The 19118-nt window shown below is 38.1% G+C and overlaps 1 protein-coding gene across 1 annotated transcript; it reads right to left on the bottom strand.

The window, feature by feature from the left end:
• Positions 1–3453: 3453 nt before the first annotated feature.
• Positions 3454–18799, bottom strand: p2ry10 (P2Y receptor family member 10). Its single transcript, XM_056471660.1, has 3 exons — positions 18678–18799; positions 12719–12930; positions 3454–4450 (listed from the first exon to the last, which is right to left on the bottom strand). Exons 2-3 carry the CDS (start codon positions 12886–12888, stop codon positions 3616–3618), a joined length of 1005 nt encoding a protein of 334 aa, XP_056327635.1. The 5' UTR covers positions 12889–12930; positions 18678–18799; the 3' UTR covers positions 3454–3615.
• Between the last annotated feature and the right edge of the window lie 319 nt (positions 18800–19118).

Here is a 19118-nt window from a genome sequence, read left to right as displayed (position 1 = left end):
CCTATGCTCCAATGCATGCTGGGTGTGGCACAGTACAAAAATCTCAGCATGCATTGTGAAAAAAAATTATAAATAAATTATGTAGATTAATTATTGTTTGCATTTGATTTTAATTCTGCCGTTGTTTATGTTCAGACTTTCAGTAGTCTGTTTTTGCTCAAGACATGCTTACAAACTTTCAGAATTCAGTGGCACATGCAAGAATGTTTATTTTCTTTTAATAATGGATTAACCATTAGATAAAAGTGTTGAATTGACACTTCGCTGTTAGCTACTGTTGCTACGCCTGTCAAGCTTTCATGCCTGGCACGTCTATTACAATATGTATGTGCCGGTGTCACACATTGCCAGGGATATAATTAGTCATTTTTGGTGAACAGGTGAGATATCTCAGAAAGCCAGACAAAAAAGGACTGCATTATGCGTTACAGGGGTATATTCACAACATAATATGCAACCGATTAGAAAATAACTAGGTTAGCCAAGCCGCCTCATACGCCGACCATTCAGCAGCTCAGTTTATGCACAGCAGGAGAGGTGAAATTTAAAAATGATCTAATAATGACAAATAAAATTTCTTTTTTAGCCTAAAGCCTGGTAGATTAATTTTGTGCAATGAAATATAGCGTTACTAACTGACGAGGAAACACGCATGGACAGTGCTTCTACATAATTCATTCATAGAAAGAACAGAAAGAAAGGTGAAATAGATGAATTTGTGCTAAATATTAGCATCATTGACCCATAACAATGTACAGTACCTATAACTGTCAGTATGTTTGGGTGCTTTTTATACCATTTCTATTCTAATTTGCAGTTAAGGGGGAAAAATAAATACATTGAAATGCGAATCAAAGTATAAATAGCAGAAGTGAACAAATAGATTTTCCCTACTAGCAAATATTAATCCAACACCAAACATAAAAGCAGACAGTAAGCCAGTATAATGACTAAATCTCTAAACAACAGATGAAAACATCAGTGAACTGTAGCTCTAACATAGACATGAGGGTTATAAATTAAAAAAAAAAAAAAAAAACTGTGGGTGAAGTATATTGATCGTAAGGTGCTCAGTTTGTGATCACATCTCTGTTTTGTTCTGTTGATATGTAATTTCAAATATTTGAAGCTTGAAACAGATTGAAATATGACTGCTATTAGAATGACTACTATGGTGAGGGCTTAAACAGAGCAGTGCTCATAATATCAAGTGGAAAAAATAAAAAAGAGCTGTGAAACATAACCTGCTTTGTATTTTTGTAGGAAACACAGTTTAGATCTGTTTAGGTTAAGAGTTTTGTGAGTTATTGCCGTCTATCACTGAATGTGTCAAGATTATCAAAAAACAAAACCAACTTAACTCAGCTCCTTTAGCACCCCTCACACGGTTTGATCCATACTGGTATTTCTCCTTTTGGGTTTTGGAAAGGGAAAAAATTCCACCACCCTGTCCAAACTTTTAGGATACCAGGTATCAGATTTGCACAATGCTTTTGCTTGTTTCCCTCGCTCGAAAGCTTGATAGGCCTCCTGTACGTAGCTACAGTTGCTAAGCCACAGTGTGTAGCAGTTTTCGGGTGTGGCTTAGCGAAGGGTCAATTAAATTTATTACATTATTTCAGAAAAGATACTGCCTCTACAAGAACAAACCAAAATCACCAAATTTTATTTTACTAGTGGCCTTCTTTGCTATAAAAATATTTTAAACAAAACTCTCAAAAAGTTACTGCAGCCAAAATAATCTAAAGCTAAAATGTTAAGGGTTAAGACCCCATCTCAAGCAAACTCTATTCTCCATAATGGTCCCAGATAGCATACGAATGTGGGCCACTTTAGGCAGTTTTGCAGCACTGGTGGTCTTCATTCGGCCCAGACAAAATTAATGTGTGGCTGAAGTGGCCCACCTGGACAATGACTAAAGAGGGCCAAAGATTACAATTCATATATGGGCCATTTAAGGCAAAGATTTGGCACTTATGGCAAAATGTAATATGAATGTGAGCCTAATGTGGCCCATGTGGAAAATGGTAAATTTGGCCCAAATGATGGAGGACAAATGTGGGCCACAGTTGGCAAAAATGTGGCCTAGCCATTTAAGGGTAATCGGGGTCTAAACCTAAAATGGCCCACACATGTAAGTGCAAATGTGGCCCAGCTATCTTAAGACATATGTGGGCCACTTTTGGCAAATATTTGGCACAGTAAGCTCTGGCTATTGCGGCTGTGAGCCTAACGTGACCCAGAGAAAATATGGAAAAATGTGACCCAGTTATTTTAAAACATGTGTGCCACTTTTGGCAAATATTCGGCACAGTAAACTCTAGCTAATGCAGCCGTTAGCCTATAGTGGCCCAGAGAAGATATGGCAAATGTGAGCCACTTTTGGCAAATATTTGGCACAGAAAGCTCTGGTTAATGTGGCTGTGAGCCTTAAGCGGCCCAGAGAATATATGGCAAATGTGGTCCAGTTATCTTAAAACATATGCAGACCACTTTTGGTGAATATTTGGAACAGTAACGGGTCATAAAAAGGGGTGACAATTATAGAGGTCAAACCATAGCTCGTTAAAATGGCAAATATGGGTAGTAAGATACACTGTAAAACTTTTCATTGTAAATTTACAGAATACTTTCAGTTGAGGTTGTCAGCCACATACTATGTTTTAACAGTCCACTCCTGTAGTTTAAATACACAGTATATTACTTTTAAAATACATTTTTACACTGTGTTTTCACAGCTCAAACCTTTAATCCTTTAAACCCCACTGCAAAATTCTTAGTTTTAAATGAATACTTCCAAGTGTCCACACTACTGAGTGATCAAGAACACAACAGTGAAACACAACTGAAGATAATGGGTTATAAAATAAAGAAACATACTGACTAAAGTCACCATCATGGAGAAAAGTGTTTGCTTTAGTTGGGCTCATAGCCGTGAACCTCTTAATATAACTTTTCTTTTGGGCTGTTGTTACTTTTTAAAACTTTGTTTGAAAAGTTTATTCATTACAGCAAACAAGCCAAGTAAAAAAAACAAAAACAATAAAATTAAGTGAGGCACAATCTGTGATGAAATGATATAATTCACTGATGTTATTAAAAGTAACGTAATAACATGCTTGCACTCGCTTCAATTCAGTGGGTGAGGAAACCACAGTCCTATGTCACATTGCGATGGGCCTCAAAATGGGGGGAATTTGGATCCTATTTTAACTTCAAGAAATTAAATTTTATATCACCCTAATATGACTTTGAACACACTATACTTAAACACAGTCCTGTCCAAACAGCTTACAAAAGATGATTTTCATCATAGGTGCCCTTTATTTTCCAATGATTTTGACATTCCAGTGATTTTGCCATAAAAAAAGGCAATAATTTTGACCCATACAATGCATTTTTTTCCAAAAAATATACCGATGCAACTTAAGACATCATTATTATTTTGTTATTTATTTATTTTTTCAGATCATCATGTATATTCCAAGCAAAGTATAGCACAAAATATACAGGCTTCAGTTTGTACATTGTTTAAAAGCAACTTATAATGCAGTTTCTTTTTACACAAGCAAAAAAGAAATGTATATACAGGTGTATTTTCAAAATATGCATCACTCATTCCTTATATGAAGATGTGCTCTCCATACTCATCAGTCGTCCTCTAAGCACTGAGCTGCCATGGTGAGAGAGCTGCTGCTTGAACTCAGTGGTCAGAAAATAGTAGATAAGAGGGTTGAGGCAGCAGTTAAGGCTTGCCATACACAGAGAAATGGGGTGAAACCGTTTGATGACCTGACTCGCTTCACAGTTTGTTATGATGTTTTGTGATACCATCAGGTACAGGAGGAAGTTGATGTGATAGGGCGCAAAACAAAAGAGGAAAACTCCTGTGCACACTCTAACCATGCGCAAGGCCTTTCTTGTGTCACTAGTAGACTGCTGCTGTTTGTTCCGCTGTCTCATAGAGTTCTCTATTAAGTAATTACAGAAGCCAATGATGAATAACGGACCAAGAAATCCGAAGAGTTCAGCGGCGGCCATCATAGAAATGGCTAACTGAAAATTCAGCTTGCGCATTGGCAGGTCTTTGAAGCAGCTTCTGTTTCCCTGTGATGAATTTGATTTGCTCCTCATTAAAATAAAGGGCGAACAGCAGAGACCAACCACCACCCACACTGTGATACTGATGCAGACGTCATAGCGGGACTTCCAACGCCTAGCATGAAACGGGTGCATGAGAAAACCACAGCGCTGAATGCTGATGCAGACTAGAAATACAATGCTTGCATACATGTTTAGGTATTTCAGGTAAAAGCAGAGCAGGCATAACTCGTTGCCAAAAGGCCAGTCCTGTTGGATGTAGTAGTGAATTCGAAGAGGCAAGGAGAGCACATGAGCTAGGTCAGCCACAGTCAGGTTAATCATGAAGATGATGGCTTTCGTCTTCTTGCTGTGAATTAAAGAGAATTGAAGGCTTTAGAGGAAATGCTGAGCAGAGAAACAGAAACAGGTCACAGCAACAGGTGTCCAAAAGCAACATCTAGTCTTTAGAAAAAACCACATACTTTTACTCTTAGATGAACACTCAAGTGAGATGTCATAAGACTGTCATGAAACCTTTATAATCATGATACATCTTCAAAATGAAGGAGTTTTATGCATGTATATGACATCTGTGATTAAGTCTCATTAGCTTTTTATCAGTTGACTAAACTGTGTGATTGAGCTGTCTGGACCAAAATAACTAGCAGTGACAGATCTTAAAATAAACCAGTGTCATTGTGTTTCAAGATGCACAGCAGTAATGTACTTCTCAAATTATTATTTTTATAGCAGCTGCTTAAATGCCCCAATTTGAACTAAGGCCTAACTTAGTGAGAAAAAAAAAAAAAACAATTCAATTCAATTCTTTATTTCTGAAGCACTTTTACAATGTAGATTGTGTCAAAGCAGCTTAACATAGAAGTTCTATTAAATTGAAACCGTGTCAGTCTAGTTTTGAGAGTTTAAGCTCAGTTTAGTTCAGTTCAGTGTAGTTTAGTTTTCACTGCTGAAAGTCCAAAACACTAAAGAGGAAATCCATTGATGTGCAAAACAAAAAACAAATATGCTAAGTATTCTTAAAGCCAGACTAGTTGTCAGTAAAGAACGTCTTCAAACCTGTTAATAATTAGCAAACTTTGCTAACTAATCCTTTTTTTGGATGAACAAATTTTGTTCTAGGTATATTTTAATTGTAATTAAAATGCAGTAACTCATAACTTTTAGTGTATCTGGTGGTATTATTTGCTAAATTAGTGCAAATTAAAGTATCCATAGTAAGAGTATACCTGTGAAAGTTAATTACATGCTTCATTAGTTATATTAATGTATTTCATTTGTGTTACAAGTACTTTACAAATAAGTTATGAGTGTATACTGTGTATCTGGAAAGTATTCATAGCGCTTCACTTTTTTCCATATTTTTTTATGTTACAGCCTTATTCCAAAAAGGATTAGATTAATTTATTTCCCTAAAATTCTACACACAATGACCCATAATGACAATATGAAAAAAAATAGTTTTTGAAATTGTTGCAAATTTATTAAAAATAAAAAACCTATAAAATCACATGTGCATAAGTATTCACAGCCTTTGCTCAATACTTTGTTGATGCACCTTTGGCAGCAATTACAGCCTCAAGTCTTTTTGAATATGATGCCACAAGCCTGGCACACCTGTCTTTGGGAATTTTTGCCCATTCTTCTCTGCAGTACCAGTCAAGCTCTATCAGGTTGGATGGGAAGCCACGGTGTAGAGCCAATTTCAGATTTCTCTAGAGATGTTCAATAGGATTTAGGTCTGGGCTCTGGCTGGGCCACTCAAAGACAATCACAGAGTTGCTGTGAAGCCACTCCATTGATATTTTGGCAGTGTGCTTTGGGTCATTGTCTAGCTGGAAGATGAACCGTCGCCCCAGTCTGAGGTCAAGAGTACTCTGAAGCAGGTTTTCATTCAGGATGTCTCTGTCTCCACCCCTTTCGCATAAATGTGGTTGTCATCTACCGCCCACCGGGTACATTAGGTCACTTCTTGGATGAACTGGATGTTCTTCTCTCATCTTTTTCTGATTATGACACTCCCTTGTTGGTGCTAGGTGACTTCAACATCCACATAGAAAGACCTCAAGCTGCTGACTTCCAGACTCTGCTTGCATCTTTCGACCTCAAAAGAGCACCTACTTCTGCTACTCACAAATCAGGTAATCAACTAGACCTTATTTACACTCGACATTGCCTCGCTGACCAAACACTAGTAACTCCACTACAAACATCGGATCATTTCCTTCTCTCTCTCAACATCCACATTACTCCTGAGCCGCCACACACTCCTACTCTAGTTGCCTTTCGCAGAAACCTACGCTCTCTCTCACCCAACAGACTATCCACCATTGTTTCTAACTCTCTTCCTCCATCTTGCAAACTCTCTGCACTTGATACGAACAGTGCAACTGATACACTCTGCTCCACGCTAACATCATGTCTAGACAGACTATGCCCTCTGACATCCAGACCAACACGAGCCAGTCCTCCTGCACCCTGGCTCTCTGATGTTCTCCGTGAGCATCGCTCAAAACTTCGGGCTGCTGAGAGAAGCTGGCGAAAAACAAAAAATCCTGAACAGCTCATAACATACCAAACTCTTCTGTCTTCTTTCTCGACTGAGGTTACTTCTGCAAAGCAGACATACTTCCGTCAGAAAGTCAACAGTGCCACCAATCCTCGCTTGCTTTTTAAAACATTTTCATCCCTCCTTCACCCTCCTCCTCCACCCGCATCCTCCACACTCACTACTGATGACTTTGCTACATTCTTTTATACCAAAACTGCAAAAATCAGTGCTCAATTTGCTGCACCTACAACAAACACGCAAGATACACCACCAACACCACACACGCTCACCTCTTTCTCCCAGCTCTCTGAGTCTGAGGTGTCCAATCTCGTGCTATCAAGCCATGCAACCACCTGTCCGCTAGATCCCATTCCCTCTCATCTCCTACAAGCCATTTCTCCTGCAGTCATACCAACACTGACTCACATAATTAACACATCTCTTGACTCTGGTCTATTCCCTACTTCATTTAAGCAGGCTAGGGTAACCCCTCTGCTAAAGAAACCCAACCTGGATCAAACGCTACTTGAAAACTACCGACCGGTATCCCTGCTTCCATTCATGGCCAAGATTTTGGAGAAAGTAGTGTTCAATCAAGTCCTAGACTTTCTTACTCAAAACAACCTCATGGACAACAAGCAATCTGGCTTTAAGAAAGGCCACTCAACTGAGACTGCCCTGCTCTCGGTCGTGGAGGACCTCAGACTGGCTAAAGCAGACTCTAAATCATCTGTCCTCATCTTGCTGGATTTATCAGCTGCTTTTGACACTGTAAACCACCAGATCCTGCTATCTACGCTTGAGTCACTGGGCGTCACAGGCACTGTTATTCAATGGTTCAGTTCCTACCTCTCGGACAGGTCATTCAGGGTGTCGTGGAGGGGAGAGGTGTCCAACCTACAGCATCTATACACTGGGGTACCTCAGGGCTCTGTGCTTGGACCACTTCTCTTCTCTATCTACACGGCATCTTTAGGAACAGTCATCCAGAAACATGGTTTTTCCTACCACTGCTATGCTGATGACACCCAGCTATACCTCTCTTTCCACCCTGATGATCCCTCGGTTCCAGCTCGCATTTCAGCCTGCCTGTCAGACATTTCACTCTGGATGCAAGATCATCATCTCCAGCTTAACCTCATGAAAACGGAAATGCTTGAAGTCTCTGCCAACCCGACCCTTCACCATAACTTTTCAATCCAGATGGATGGAGCAACCATCACTGCATCCAAAATGGTAAAAAGCCTTGGAGTTACGATTGATGACCAACTGAACTTCTCTGAGCACATTTCTAGAACTGCTCGATCTTGCAGATTCGCACTCTACAACATCAGAAAGGTCCGACCCTTCCTATCTGAACATACAGCTCAACTCATTGTTCAAGCTCTTGTCCTCTCCAAACTGGACTATTGCAACTCTCTGCTAGCCGGGCTACCAGCTAGTTCTATCAAACCTCTTCAGCTGCTTCAGAACGCAGCAGCACGAGTGGTCTTTGATGAACCCAAAAGAGCACATGTCACTCCGCTACTCACCCGTTTGCACTGGCTTCCAGTTGCTGCCCGCATCAAATTCAAAGCTCTGATGTTTGCTTACAAAGTGACCTCTAGCTGTGCTCCTTCGTATCTGCTCTCACTTCTGCAGATATATGTGCCCTCCAGAAACTTGCGTTCTGTGAATGAACGTCGCCTCGTTGTTCCATCCCAAAGAGGGAAGAAATCACTTTCCCGAACTCTCACATTCAATCTGCCCAGTTGGTGGAATGAACTCCCTAACTACATCAGAACAGCCGAGTCACTTGCTGTCTTCAAGAAACGACTAAAAACACAACTGTTTAGTCTCCACGTTTCCTCCTAATCTGCAATTGCCTCTCTGGCTATACCACTAACTGAGCCCTCTTTCTCTCTCTCTCTCTCTCTCTCTCTCTCTCTCTCTCTATTAAAAAAAAAAAAAAAAAAAAAAAAAAAAAAAAAATTTCTACTAATGTTTTGCTTCTTAGACTTTTACACGCCTGAAACTTGTCTATAGCGCTTGTTCACTGCTGCTCTTATAGTTGTGTAAATTGCTTCCTTGTCCTCATTTGTAAGTCGCTTTGGATAAAAGCGTCTGCTAAATGACTAAATGTAAATGTAAATGTAAATGTACATTGCTGCATTCATCTATCCCTCTATCCTGACTAGTTTTCTAGTTCCTGCTGCTGAAAAACATCCCCACAGCATGATGTTGGCACTACCATGCTTCACTGTAGGGACGGTATTAGCCTGGTGATGAGTGGTGCCTGGTTTTCTCCAAACGTAATAACTGGCATTCACTCCAAAGAGTTCAATTTTAGTCTCATCAGACCAGAGAATTTTGTTTCAGATGCCTTTTGGCAAATTCCAGGTGGGCTGCTAAATGTGCCCTTTACTAAGAAGTGGCTTCTGTCTGGCCACTCTACCATACAGGCCTGATTGGTGGATTGCTGCACAGATGGATGTCCTTCTGTAAGGTTCTTCTCTCTTCACAGAAGAACGCTGGAGCTCAGACAGAGTGACCATCAGGTTATTGATCACTTCCCTGACTAAGGCCCTTCTCCCCCGATCACTCAGCTTAGATGGCCGGCCAGCTCTAAGAAGAGTCCTGGTTGTTCCAGACATCTTTCACATCTTTCACATTTTTCTGTAACCTTCCCCAGCCTTGTGCCTCGAGACAATCCTGTCTCTGAGGTCTACAGGCAATTCCTTTGTCTTCATACTTGGTTTGTGCTTTGACATGCACAACCTTATATAGACAGGTGTATGCCTTTTCAAATAATGTCCAATCAACTGAATTTACCACAGATCAACTTTAATTAAGCTGCAGAAACATCTCAAGAATGATTAGTGAAAACTAAATGTACCTGAGTTCAATTTAGAGCTTCATGGCAAATGCTGTGAATACTTACGAATATATGATTTTTCAGGTTATTTATTATTTTTAATACATTTGCAAAAATTTAAAAACCCCTTTTTTTCACATTGTCATTATGGGGTATTGTGTGTAGAATTTTAAGGAAATAAATGAATTCAATCCATTTTGGAATGAGGCTGTCATAAAAAATGTGGAAAAAGTGAAGCGCTATGAATACTCTCCGGATGCACTGCATATACAATAAATATACTATTGCTAAGTAAAAATATGCTGAATAATGCCATATTATTCCAAATTGACTACAAACTGCACACTTTGTATTAAATTATTTTAAAGATCTTTTTGATAAGTATACTTGTAGCATCACACTAGAAAACTATTAGTTAATAGTAGGAAATGTGTTGAATGAATTTGCAAAGATTTCAAGCAAACTTTTTACATTGTCCTTATTGATTGTAAAATGTGAGGAATATAATGAATTGAATATATTTTTGAATAAGGCTTTACCATAACAACAAGTGGTAAATGTGAAGTGCTGTGCGTACTTTCACGATGGACTGCGCCCCAGATAGCAAGAACATTTGGGCCAAATGTAAGTGATATCTGGCACATGTGACTGAGGTATAGTATGGCTGAACAGATATGGGCCAGATTATTACCATATATATTTTGCCATACATTCAGAATAGGCAGGAATGTTCTTCTGGTTCACAGCTCCTTTTGCGGTATGTGGGCCAGATAACAAAAAACACATAAGATCCTAGTAAGGCTCAACTGGCTAACATCGGCAAACATCGACTTCTGGCTGACTTTAGGACTACATTTGAAAAACAAGCGAAACTGAACACAGGTGTATGGTTAGCAGATATTTGCCACACCACACTTCAGTTGCCAAGTCTACCCTGCAAGCTTAACATTCTTCCCGCCTGTCATTTGCTTTAGGTAAGTGATAATTTGGCATTCAAAGTTATTTACTTAAATATTCATCATTATATGTAATAGTTAAGACTCACTGAGTGATTAGTTATTCATTTAATTAAGAAATGTGTCGAGTTAAATAATAATTTCCTTTTTGAACGTGGTGCTTATGTAACGTTAGCGCTCCAACAGTTTGCTGTTTAAATTAACGTTAGCATTAAAGTTATTGCCAATTTTCGATGATCACAAAATATGGTTTATTTATTATAGATAAATAGCAATTTGTGAAAATGTTCAGTCCTGTTTCAGTGTGGTTTAGCAAGGTTTAAAATAAAAACGGTCCCATTAGGCCTAGTGGAAGCCCATAGAAAAAAAGTGTCTTATAATTAAAAATGGACTAACAATATGGGTATAACGTTTCTGTTCAATATAGAGCTAAAACTCAACAACAAACATTTATAAATCAACGAATTTTTGTTGTCTAATGGTCATTTGATATCATTAAATGTAAGTACTGTAACTGACTTCAATAACCGGTTTGACCAGCATGGCGTTGTAACGGAGACAATTTTCAGCTCTTCTGGGTTCAGTCCGAAAGAAGAAGAGACCTTTACTCTTAATAACAAACTGGACAACAAAAATGCCAGCATTTAATCATAGCGATGTGATAATGGCACAATGTAATCTCGGCAATCGTCACTTCAACCACAGTACGTTCATTTGTATTAAATTTATACAATAGATTTAAAGCAAACATAATTACAGTATTAATCCTGAAGAAATAAGAGTGAAACGTTTAGAAGTTATTAAGCTGCTCAAATATAAATGTAAAAATAATATTATTGCATATGTGTTTAGATAGTTTGGTTTTCAAAGATTAACCTATGTTAGCTCTATTTTGTTCCTTTTAACAGTTAAAAGAATAGTTCACACAAAAATTTTGTTGTCATCAATTACTCTTTCTTCATTTGTTTAATTTATTTTCACAAAATATATTTTGAAGAAACCTGGAAACCTGTAACAATTGACCAGTAGTATTTTTTTTTCCTACTATGTAAGTCAATGGTTACAGGTTTACAGCTTTCTTCAAAATATCATCTTTTGTGTTTAGCTGAGGAAAGAACCCATTGTAATGTTTTTAGAGAATATTAAATTACTTAAAGAGCTGCAGTTTATTTTGTATTTTTATAGATATGTTTTATGTTTTAGAAGTAACCTCAAAGTAAAGTAATTAGTAATCTGATTTCTTTTTACATGAAGTTATCCATGACTAATCTATTTACTTTTTACTGTATTCTGTTACGTTTTCAAAGTAACTTACCCAACACTGTATTCATATACACTATCAGTCAAATGTTTCGGTAATTTATTATTATTATTTTTTTATGAAATTGATTTTGTAAAAAATTTAAATAAATCTTAAATATTTATTAAAATTGTAAATAACTGCTTTCTTATTGTATATAGTTTCAAATGAAATAATTACTCCAGTCATTACTGTTTTTATTACTATTAACATTTATAATAATTATAAATGAATATAAATAATAATAATAATAATTAAATTTTAGTGTGATTTCTGAAGGATCATGCGACTGAAGACTGGAGTAATGAAGATGGAAATTCATCATTAAAATCACTGGAATAAATGATTAAATTAAATGATAAATTACCTTTGAACAGTTATTTTATAGTGCAATAACATTTCACAATTTTACAATGTGTTCTGTATTTTTGATGAAATAAATGCAGCCTCTGTGAGCAGGAGAAGCTTATTTTAAAACGTGTGTATTATATCATTTTTGCATCAAATATTTTTTTATCTAACGATTATTTCTGTTTTGTATTTTTCTGTTTGTATGTTGTAAAAATGTAAACTCTTTATTTGTCCACATTTTGTTCAATAATTGTTTTATCTGAATGTTATTTGCATTGTTTAAAGTAAATTTGATTGAAATTTTTGTTGTGTGATTTACTCAGTTAATATATGTGGTCTGCCACATGTGGGCCACATAAGGGCGTAACAGAACTCAGCCTTACTAATCTTGAAAACAAGGCCCATATCTGGGCCACATAAAAATGTATTACTTGGCTCAAGCTTCTGGGCCGGGGAACACTAACTGATCTGGGCCACATCTTAGCTGTTTATTTGGGCCAGATCAGGGCCAAAGGAAATTTGTTGACTGGGGCTTTTAGGACAGAAGAAGCAGAAGAATAGTCCCTCCAACACAACCCAAGTTTTATTAATCATTAATTGCTGACCTTACGAATCGACACAGCACCCAAAGAGCCAGTGTGTTGCTCAGCACTCCTGGGATGAAGATAATCAGGTAAAAGTATGTGTAGAGTTGGTTTATGGCTGTTTCCCAGTCAGTCATGTTGATGGAACAGGAGAAGTTCCCCATTTGATATGATGTATTCATGGATGTCATGGTGAAAATATGAATTCATTTATTGTAGACAGTAGAAAATCACTGTGGAATGTAACAAAAACATTATCAAACAACATGCATTCGGAAACTGGTATTTAACCAAATATCAAAAAATTTACAACTTTATCAAATAAACAAACAAACCAAAAATGTTTTATCAGTTTTATTGAACTTGTTATTATTTTAGAAACTTTTATATCTAATCTTACTTGATTGTATTTCTTGATTCATCTTGATTACTGATATAAGGACTTCCTGTCATGGGTCTATGTTACATGTTGTGTTTATGTTTATCTGGTGTCTGAGCACTTGGCTCAACCTGTGTTTGTGGCATATGCTCTTTTGTTCCTTCCTCCTTGTTTTCATCTGCCATGCCCCCTTTTCAATAGTATCTGGATGCAGCCTTTATGATGCAAGCTGAGATTGCATCACTCAGCGATGCAATGTCAGACACAATGCACTTAAACGGAGCGAGGGACCTCACTATGAGGGGTAGGGTTAGAGGTGGGATTAGGTGAGCCCATTAAAAAGCATTGCATGCAGCTCAGATTGCACTGCTAGTCCTCATTAGTCTCAGTGTTTACACCTGGTCCTCATGTTCTTGCCTCCCTTTATATTGTGCTCTCTTCCCTCTTGTCTTTGTTTGTTGCTCATGTTTGCATGTTAATGGTTGGACTTGACTTTTGCTTGTTTCTCTGTGGCTGTTTGTGTGGTTAAGCTGTCTTTGTCCTTTGTCTAATATTTGTCTTGTCTGTGCGTTTCTAGTGTCCACCCTGTTCAGTTTATCCTTTTGTAGTTTTCTTGTTTAAGTAATTATATTATTTTTCTTCAGGGTATATGCAGGAATCCTAAAAGAAATTTCAAAACCTTTTTAAGACTTTTTAAAGACCTTCTCAGAATATTTTAAGACACTTCAAGATCTAATCAGTATCAAGCCTTTAACTTAATAAACAGTTGTGGTTCAATTAATGGAGCACAACCGTGCAAAAGAACTCAGATAAGCTCGGAAGAAACAAACCTTGATAGAATAAATTACATGGTTGTTTACAGCAACAGGTTTCAGTCACTGTTTAATCTCATCTTTCTCCAAACAGAAGCATGCAAACTTGCATTATCCCATTTTGCCATCAGTTTTGCTCTATGGCAGGGCTATTCAATTAGTTTGTCATGGGGGCCAGTTCAAGAAAAGCATCCCAAAAGAAGGGCCGGAGAGACACATTCATATGTTGTGTTTTGAACTGCATATCAGTTAGAGATGCAACAATAATAGATTTTGGTTGTACGATCATATAGTCTGAGGAACAATCATGGTTTCACGGTTATCATATCTAATGCTTTATATTAGGTGAGTATTTAAATGAACTGTTGTTATCTGTGTTCATACATACATAATCATTTTAATAATTTGTAATAATTCGTCTGACATATCTTTAGTTTGAACATATTGGCAAATATTCTTACATTGGAAATAACGAACTTGTGCGCGGAAAAGACACGATATGTGAACGGCCCGCTGCTATAGTTAATCCAGTGTGCGTGCGTATTAGCCTTTGTGTATAAGCTCTGAACTTTAAACTAGCAAACAGTTGGCATAACTTTGTTTAGTTGCAGCAGTTTCGTTCCGTGCAACAGAAACGTGACATTGAGAAGCCTTTAAGCTTAGGTATCCAAATGTTTTCGGCTGCTCGCGCCACTCGCTTAAAAGGCACATAGTTTACCCCTTTTTTAAAATTTAATATTAATATTATGGTTCTTCTGAGTGTGACAGTTTAGGTTCAGTTCAAAACACAATTCAGATTTTTTTTTTATTATAATGTGTTAAAAAGTGTCATTTTGGGGGCGTGTACACAGGTCGCTGTTTTAGGGGTGTGTTGCTTCACATGAAAATTTGTTTCGACTTCCCACCCAACGTAACAAGGGGGTGGAGCCAAGAGCTCCCCCGCTTTGTATTTGGCAACAGACAGGCAGACAGAGAGAATCAACATGAGTGAGAGGACCAGCATTCAGCCATACATGTACGAGTCGGACACAGACCAAGCAGAGAGTACAAAATCATTTGTGTCTTTGTATAGTTTTACAGCCAACTGTGTGCTACTTTAAAGTTCCAAGCTTGTACACCGAGACTAATAACCACGCACACTGAATTAACTTGACTAAGACACCGGATGCGCTGCTCAGAGCCTCGACACAACACACCAGACACGTACATTCGCATGTTATTTAAATGAAACCATTCAGATGGCGCTCTGTGGCACGGCAGAAATATGAAGTGTCCTGAGTGGTGGCTGGGTGCTGTGGACAGCTGCCGACTTGAAGCGCCGTTGTTTGTACCCCAATAGAAAGCTATGTCTAGAATTCTTAAATGCATGGCGTTGCGTGGCGCGACGCTGAGCATCGCCGAGCGACACTTATTATTTCCAATGGAGGGACGCATGCATGAGGCAACGCGCTCGCACTTTCCAGCTGCACCTAGATCACGGGGAGCTTCTGTGACCGCGAGAAATGCAAATGGCTAAAGTTTAAGGTAAATGAAAAGGACAGATGATTGCAAACCTACCTAAAGTTATAAACAACAATTCTGATTAGAGTGATCATGTGCTGAATGTTGATCTTGTGTTGAGCCCAATGAGCCTTACATCTAAAAATAGAGCAAGGGTGTTCCTTTGGTGACATTGCTTTGATTCACACGCTGAAAATGGCGGACGTGAAACAACAAACTGAGGATATAGTGATGCGTGCCTGTCAATCAATATTGGTGGGCGGGGGGTCCGCACTCCTACGTCAAGTTGCGGTCGATCTAAAAACCGCTCCAATTGGTCCACCGTTTTTATGTTGTTAAATTGAAAAAAAAAAAGGCCTCAGTGTGTTTATATCAGCCCAATATGATGGTCTATACACTATACCTACACACATGTCTGTCCAAACAGCTTGAAAAGTAGATTTTTTACCATAGGTGCCCTTTAATGTCAGGTGGCTCACGCTCTGTGCAGCCTTCAACTGCAGCTCGTGCTGTATTGAACAAACGCACGTCACTTCATAACTATAGCTTTGATGTCTTGGTCACATTATTTGGAGGCCTAGAACAAATTGGGTCACCAGTTGAATAGCCCTGCTCTATGGTTTCGCTGCATGTGGAGAGCATCACATCACCTTCCCACGTTTGTCGCAAGTTATGTGGCATCACCCGGACAGAGGAGCTTGGCTGGACGCACCCGGCCCAAACCAATTGAGGAAAATAAATATATTTATGCTCTTTTGGAGTCAAACACTTTGGACAACGCTTAAAGAAAATTTAAGATCTTGTAAAAACGAGATTAAGACTTTTTAATACCTTTTAAGGGCCTTAATTTTATCATAATTGATTTATCAACTGTTAATACTTTTTAAGACCCCGCGGACATCCAGTTCTTGTTATTTAATTTAGTGTCTTTAAGTGTTCAGCCTCCTTTTTGGTTATTTTTTCCTGTTTTAATTTCAGTAAGTTAAATCTAATTTAATTTCTTTACTCTTATTTTCAGTATTTCCCTTTTTGTTATTTTAGTTTATGGTTTTGTCTCTTAGTTTAGTCCCCCCTGGCTTTGTGTTTGTGTACATATTCTCTATCTTCGTCCCTGCCCTTCTGTGAGTCCCTGGCTGCTGGTGTCCTCTGTCAGGCTACTACTGGTGAGACGACAACTCTCCAGAATCTCTGGTCTGCAGTGCCTCATCCAAGGCCTTCACCACCTACTGTCTGGCCTTATCATCACTGCTCTGTCTCCTATCCTCCCAGCACTCTGTGGCTTCTGACTGTGCCACCCAGGACATTTCAGCACTACCCTGTTCATCACTGTTGGACTGTGTTTCACCTAAAGGCCGGCTCACACTGTGCAAATTGTATTTTATTTTTAATTTTTATAATCCTGAACGATTGTAGCATGTCAGATTGCTTGCAGCTGTTGTCACACTGCAGGAAATTGTCTGAAATCTTCTGACACTGCTAGAACTTCATCGGAGGAAAAATTTGATCACAACAGGCACTAAATTGCTGTCTGTGAACATGTCAAACCAACGATCAAAGATCATCGATTTTAGCCTAGGATTTCAAAAATCTTTTAGTAGTTCCAAAATTTGTCTCAGAGGACAAAATCGTAACTGTAACTCACAGAGTGAGCAGGGCTTAACCCCTACTACATATCACATAGTTGACAATAAACACCCCCTGCACTTATTTTACCTTTGGATCCCCCTTCCTCTAACCGTGATTTTCCTAAACAATTTTTATTCTTGCAAATTTTTATTCTTTCTATCTCAGGCATGGCTCAGTGGTTGGCACTGTAGTACAGCAAGAACTAGGCCAGGCCAGTTGGCATTTCTGTGTGAAGTTTGCATGTTCTCCCTGTGCTTGCGTGTGTTTCCTCCCGGTAACAAAAACATGTGCTTTCAGTAAATTGGTTAAACAAAATTGGCTGTAGTGTGTGTGTGCGTAATTGAGACTGTATTGGGTGTTTCCCAGTACAGGGTTGCAGCTGTAAGCATATGGTGGAATAGTTGGTGGTTTGTTCTGACAGTTATTGCAGCATATTGGCGGTGACCCCTGATAAAAAAAGGCACTAAGGAGAAGGAAAATGAATGAATAAACTTTATAAAGTACATTTTAAAGTATATATTATTTAAAGTAAAGTAACAATTAGCATATGCATAATCACAGTCAGGTAATTAACCCGTATTAATTAATAGTACTCAGTACAAAACCATGTTTTTGTAAAGCAAGTTGTTACACCTCTTGTGAAAAAAAATATTCAGTTTGGTCATGTGAAATAAAAACTATGGAATCACAACTCATTTACTCATGCTCATTGAGCAAGTTCATACACAACAAAAAAAGTGAAATGAATGTGGAGGCATGTGGACATAACACATAATCTAAATCAAGTAATTTTAGCATGCCAAAGTCAAATTTATGCATAAAAATATATTTTTCCAACAGCAAAATTGTGGCTAGTGGAAATGGGGAGTGGTAAGTAATGTTGAAAAACTAGCCACAGTGGCTGGTGATCAAAAAAGTTAATGTCAAGCACTGTTCAGTTGTGTATACACCTACAGCGCTTTCATAACTCCCACCTCCCTTCCTGTATAAGCGTGAAGGAAGTGTGGGTGTGCCGTAAAACATTGTTTTGCCCACAAATTGTGTGCAAAAAATCTGTGTGTATCATGCATCATTTTTTTTTTAAAGTCAGAATTGATAACATTTTTACACATATAATATACAGAAGAAGTATCTCATATTAATAAAGCTGGGTGTGCCGTAAAAACGAAAGCACACTCAAATACAGGAACTCGTGTCTCATCATCAGTAGGCATGTGTTCATTTATTACTGCGGGTATATTCATTTTCTTTCTTGTTGGCTACAAGAAACTATTTATTAGTTTCTGCTTTCACTACCTAGTAAGTAAGTAATGTGTGTGTGTATATAGCACGTTTATTGAGTATGGTCATACACCAAAAGCGCTTTACAAATTAATGCACATATGTTTACTTTTACAGATAAATTAACTTTGGTCAAGAAGAAAATGAAGTTTGTTAAAGTTATTACATTTTTGTGAAAAAAACAATTACACAAATAAAGCAACTGAGAATCACAATTAAAATACAATAAAATAATCCAATTATATACTTAACTCAAAAAAAATTATAATTTGACATTACTGTTTTCTTTTTGCTTAATCCAGCAACAGTACGTCTCATGCTTGTTTAGGGAGTATTAACCAGTACAAGACTTTTAATATTTTGCAATGGATTTTGTCCTTACCTGTTGGACTGATCTCTAGTCTGCATGTAATACACACTTTCCAGTCCCGTTTTCTCATCACGCGACTAACTGCAACAAGAGGAAGTCATATGAATGTACAGTGCTTTATCACTTGGTATGTGTTTAGCGTCACCACTAGCAGAACTGAGGTATAAAAATAAGGCGTAACATGTTTCTGAAAATGAAACGTTACCATTTCCGTAATGATGTTTTGACACTTCATTTAATCTCTCTCTCTCTCTCTCTCTCTCTCTCTCTCTCTCTCTCTCTCTCTCTCTCTCTCTCTCTCTCTCACACACACACACACACACGCACGCGCACACACACACACACACACGCACACGCACACGCACACACACACACACACACACACACACACACACACACACACACACACACATAGAGAATTATCACAGATAATTGTCGCAGATAACTTACACA

This window comes from Danio aesculapii, chromosome 14 (assembly GCF_903798145.1).
Source record: "Danio aesculapii chromosome 14, fDanAes4.1, whole genome shotgun sequence".
NCBI lineage: Eukaryota > Metazoa > Chordata > Actinopteri > Cypriniformes > Danionidae > Danio > Danio aesculapii.
Note: the sequence above shows the minus strand (reverse complement) of the source record. Positions and strands in the feature narration are given on the sequence as shown.

Coding starts and splice junctions, on each gene's coding strand:
- p2ry10 (XM_056471660.1), bottom strand. CDS start 12,888: ATGACATCCATGAATACATCATATCAAATGGGGAACTTCTCCTGTTCC. Junction 4,451..12,718: donor GTGCTGTGTCGATTCGTAAG/GTCAGCAATTAA, acceptor TTTAATTCACAG/CAAGAAGACGAAAGCCATCA.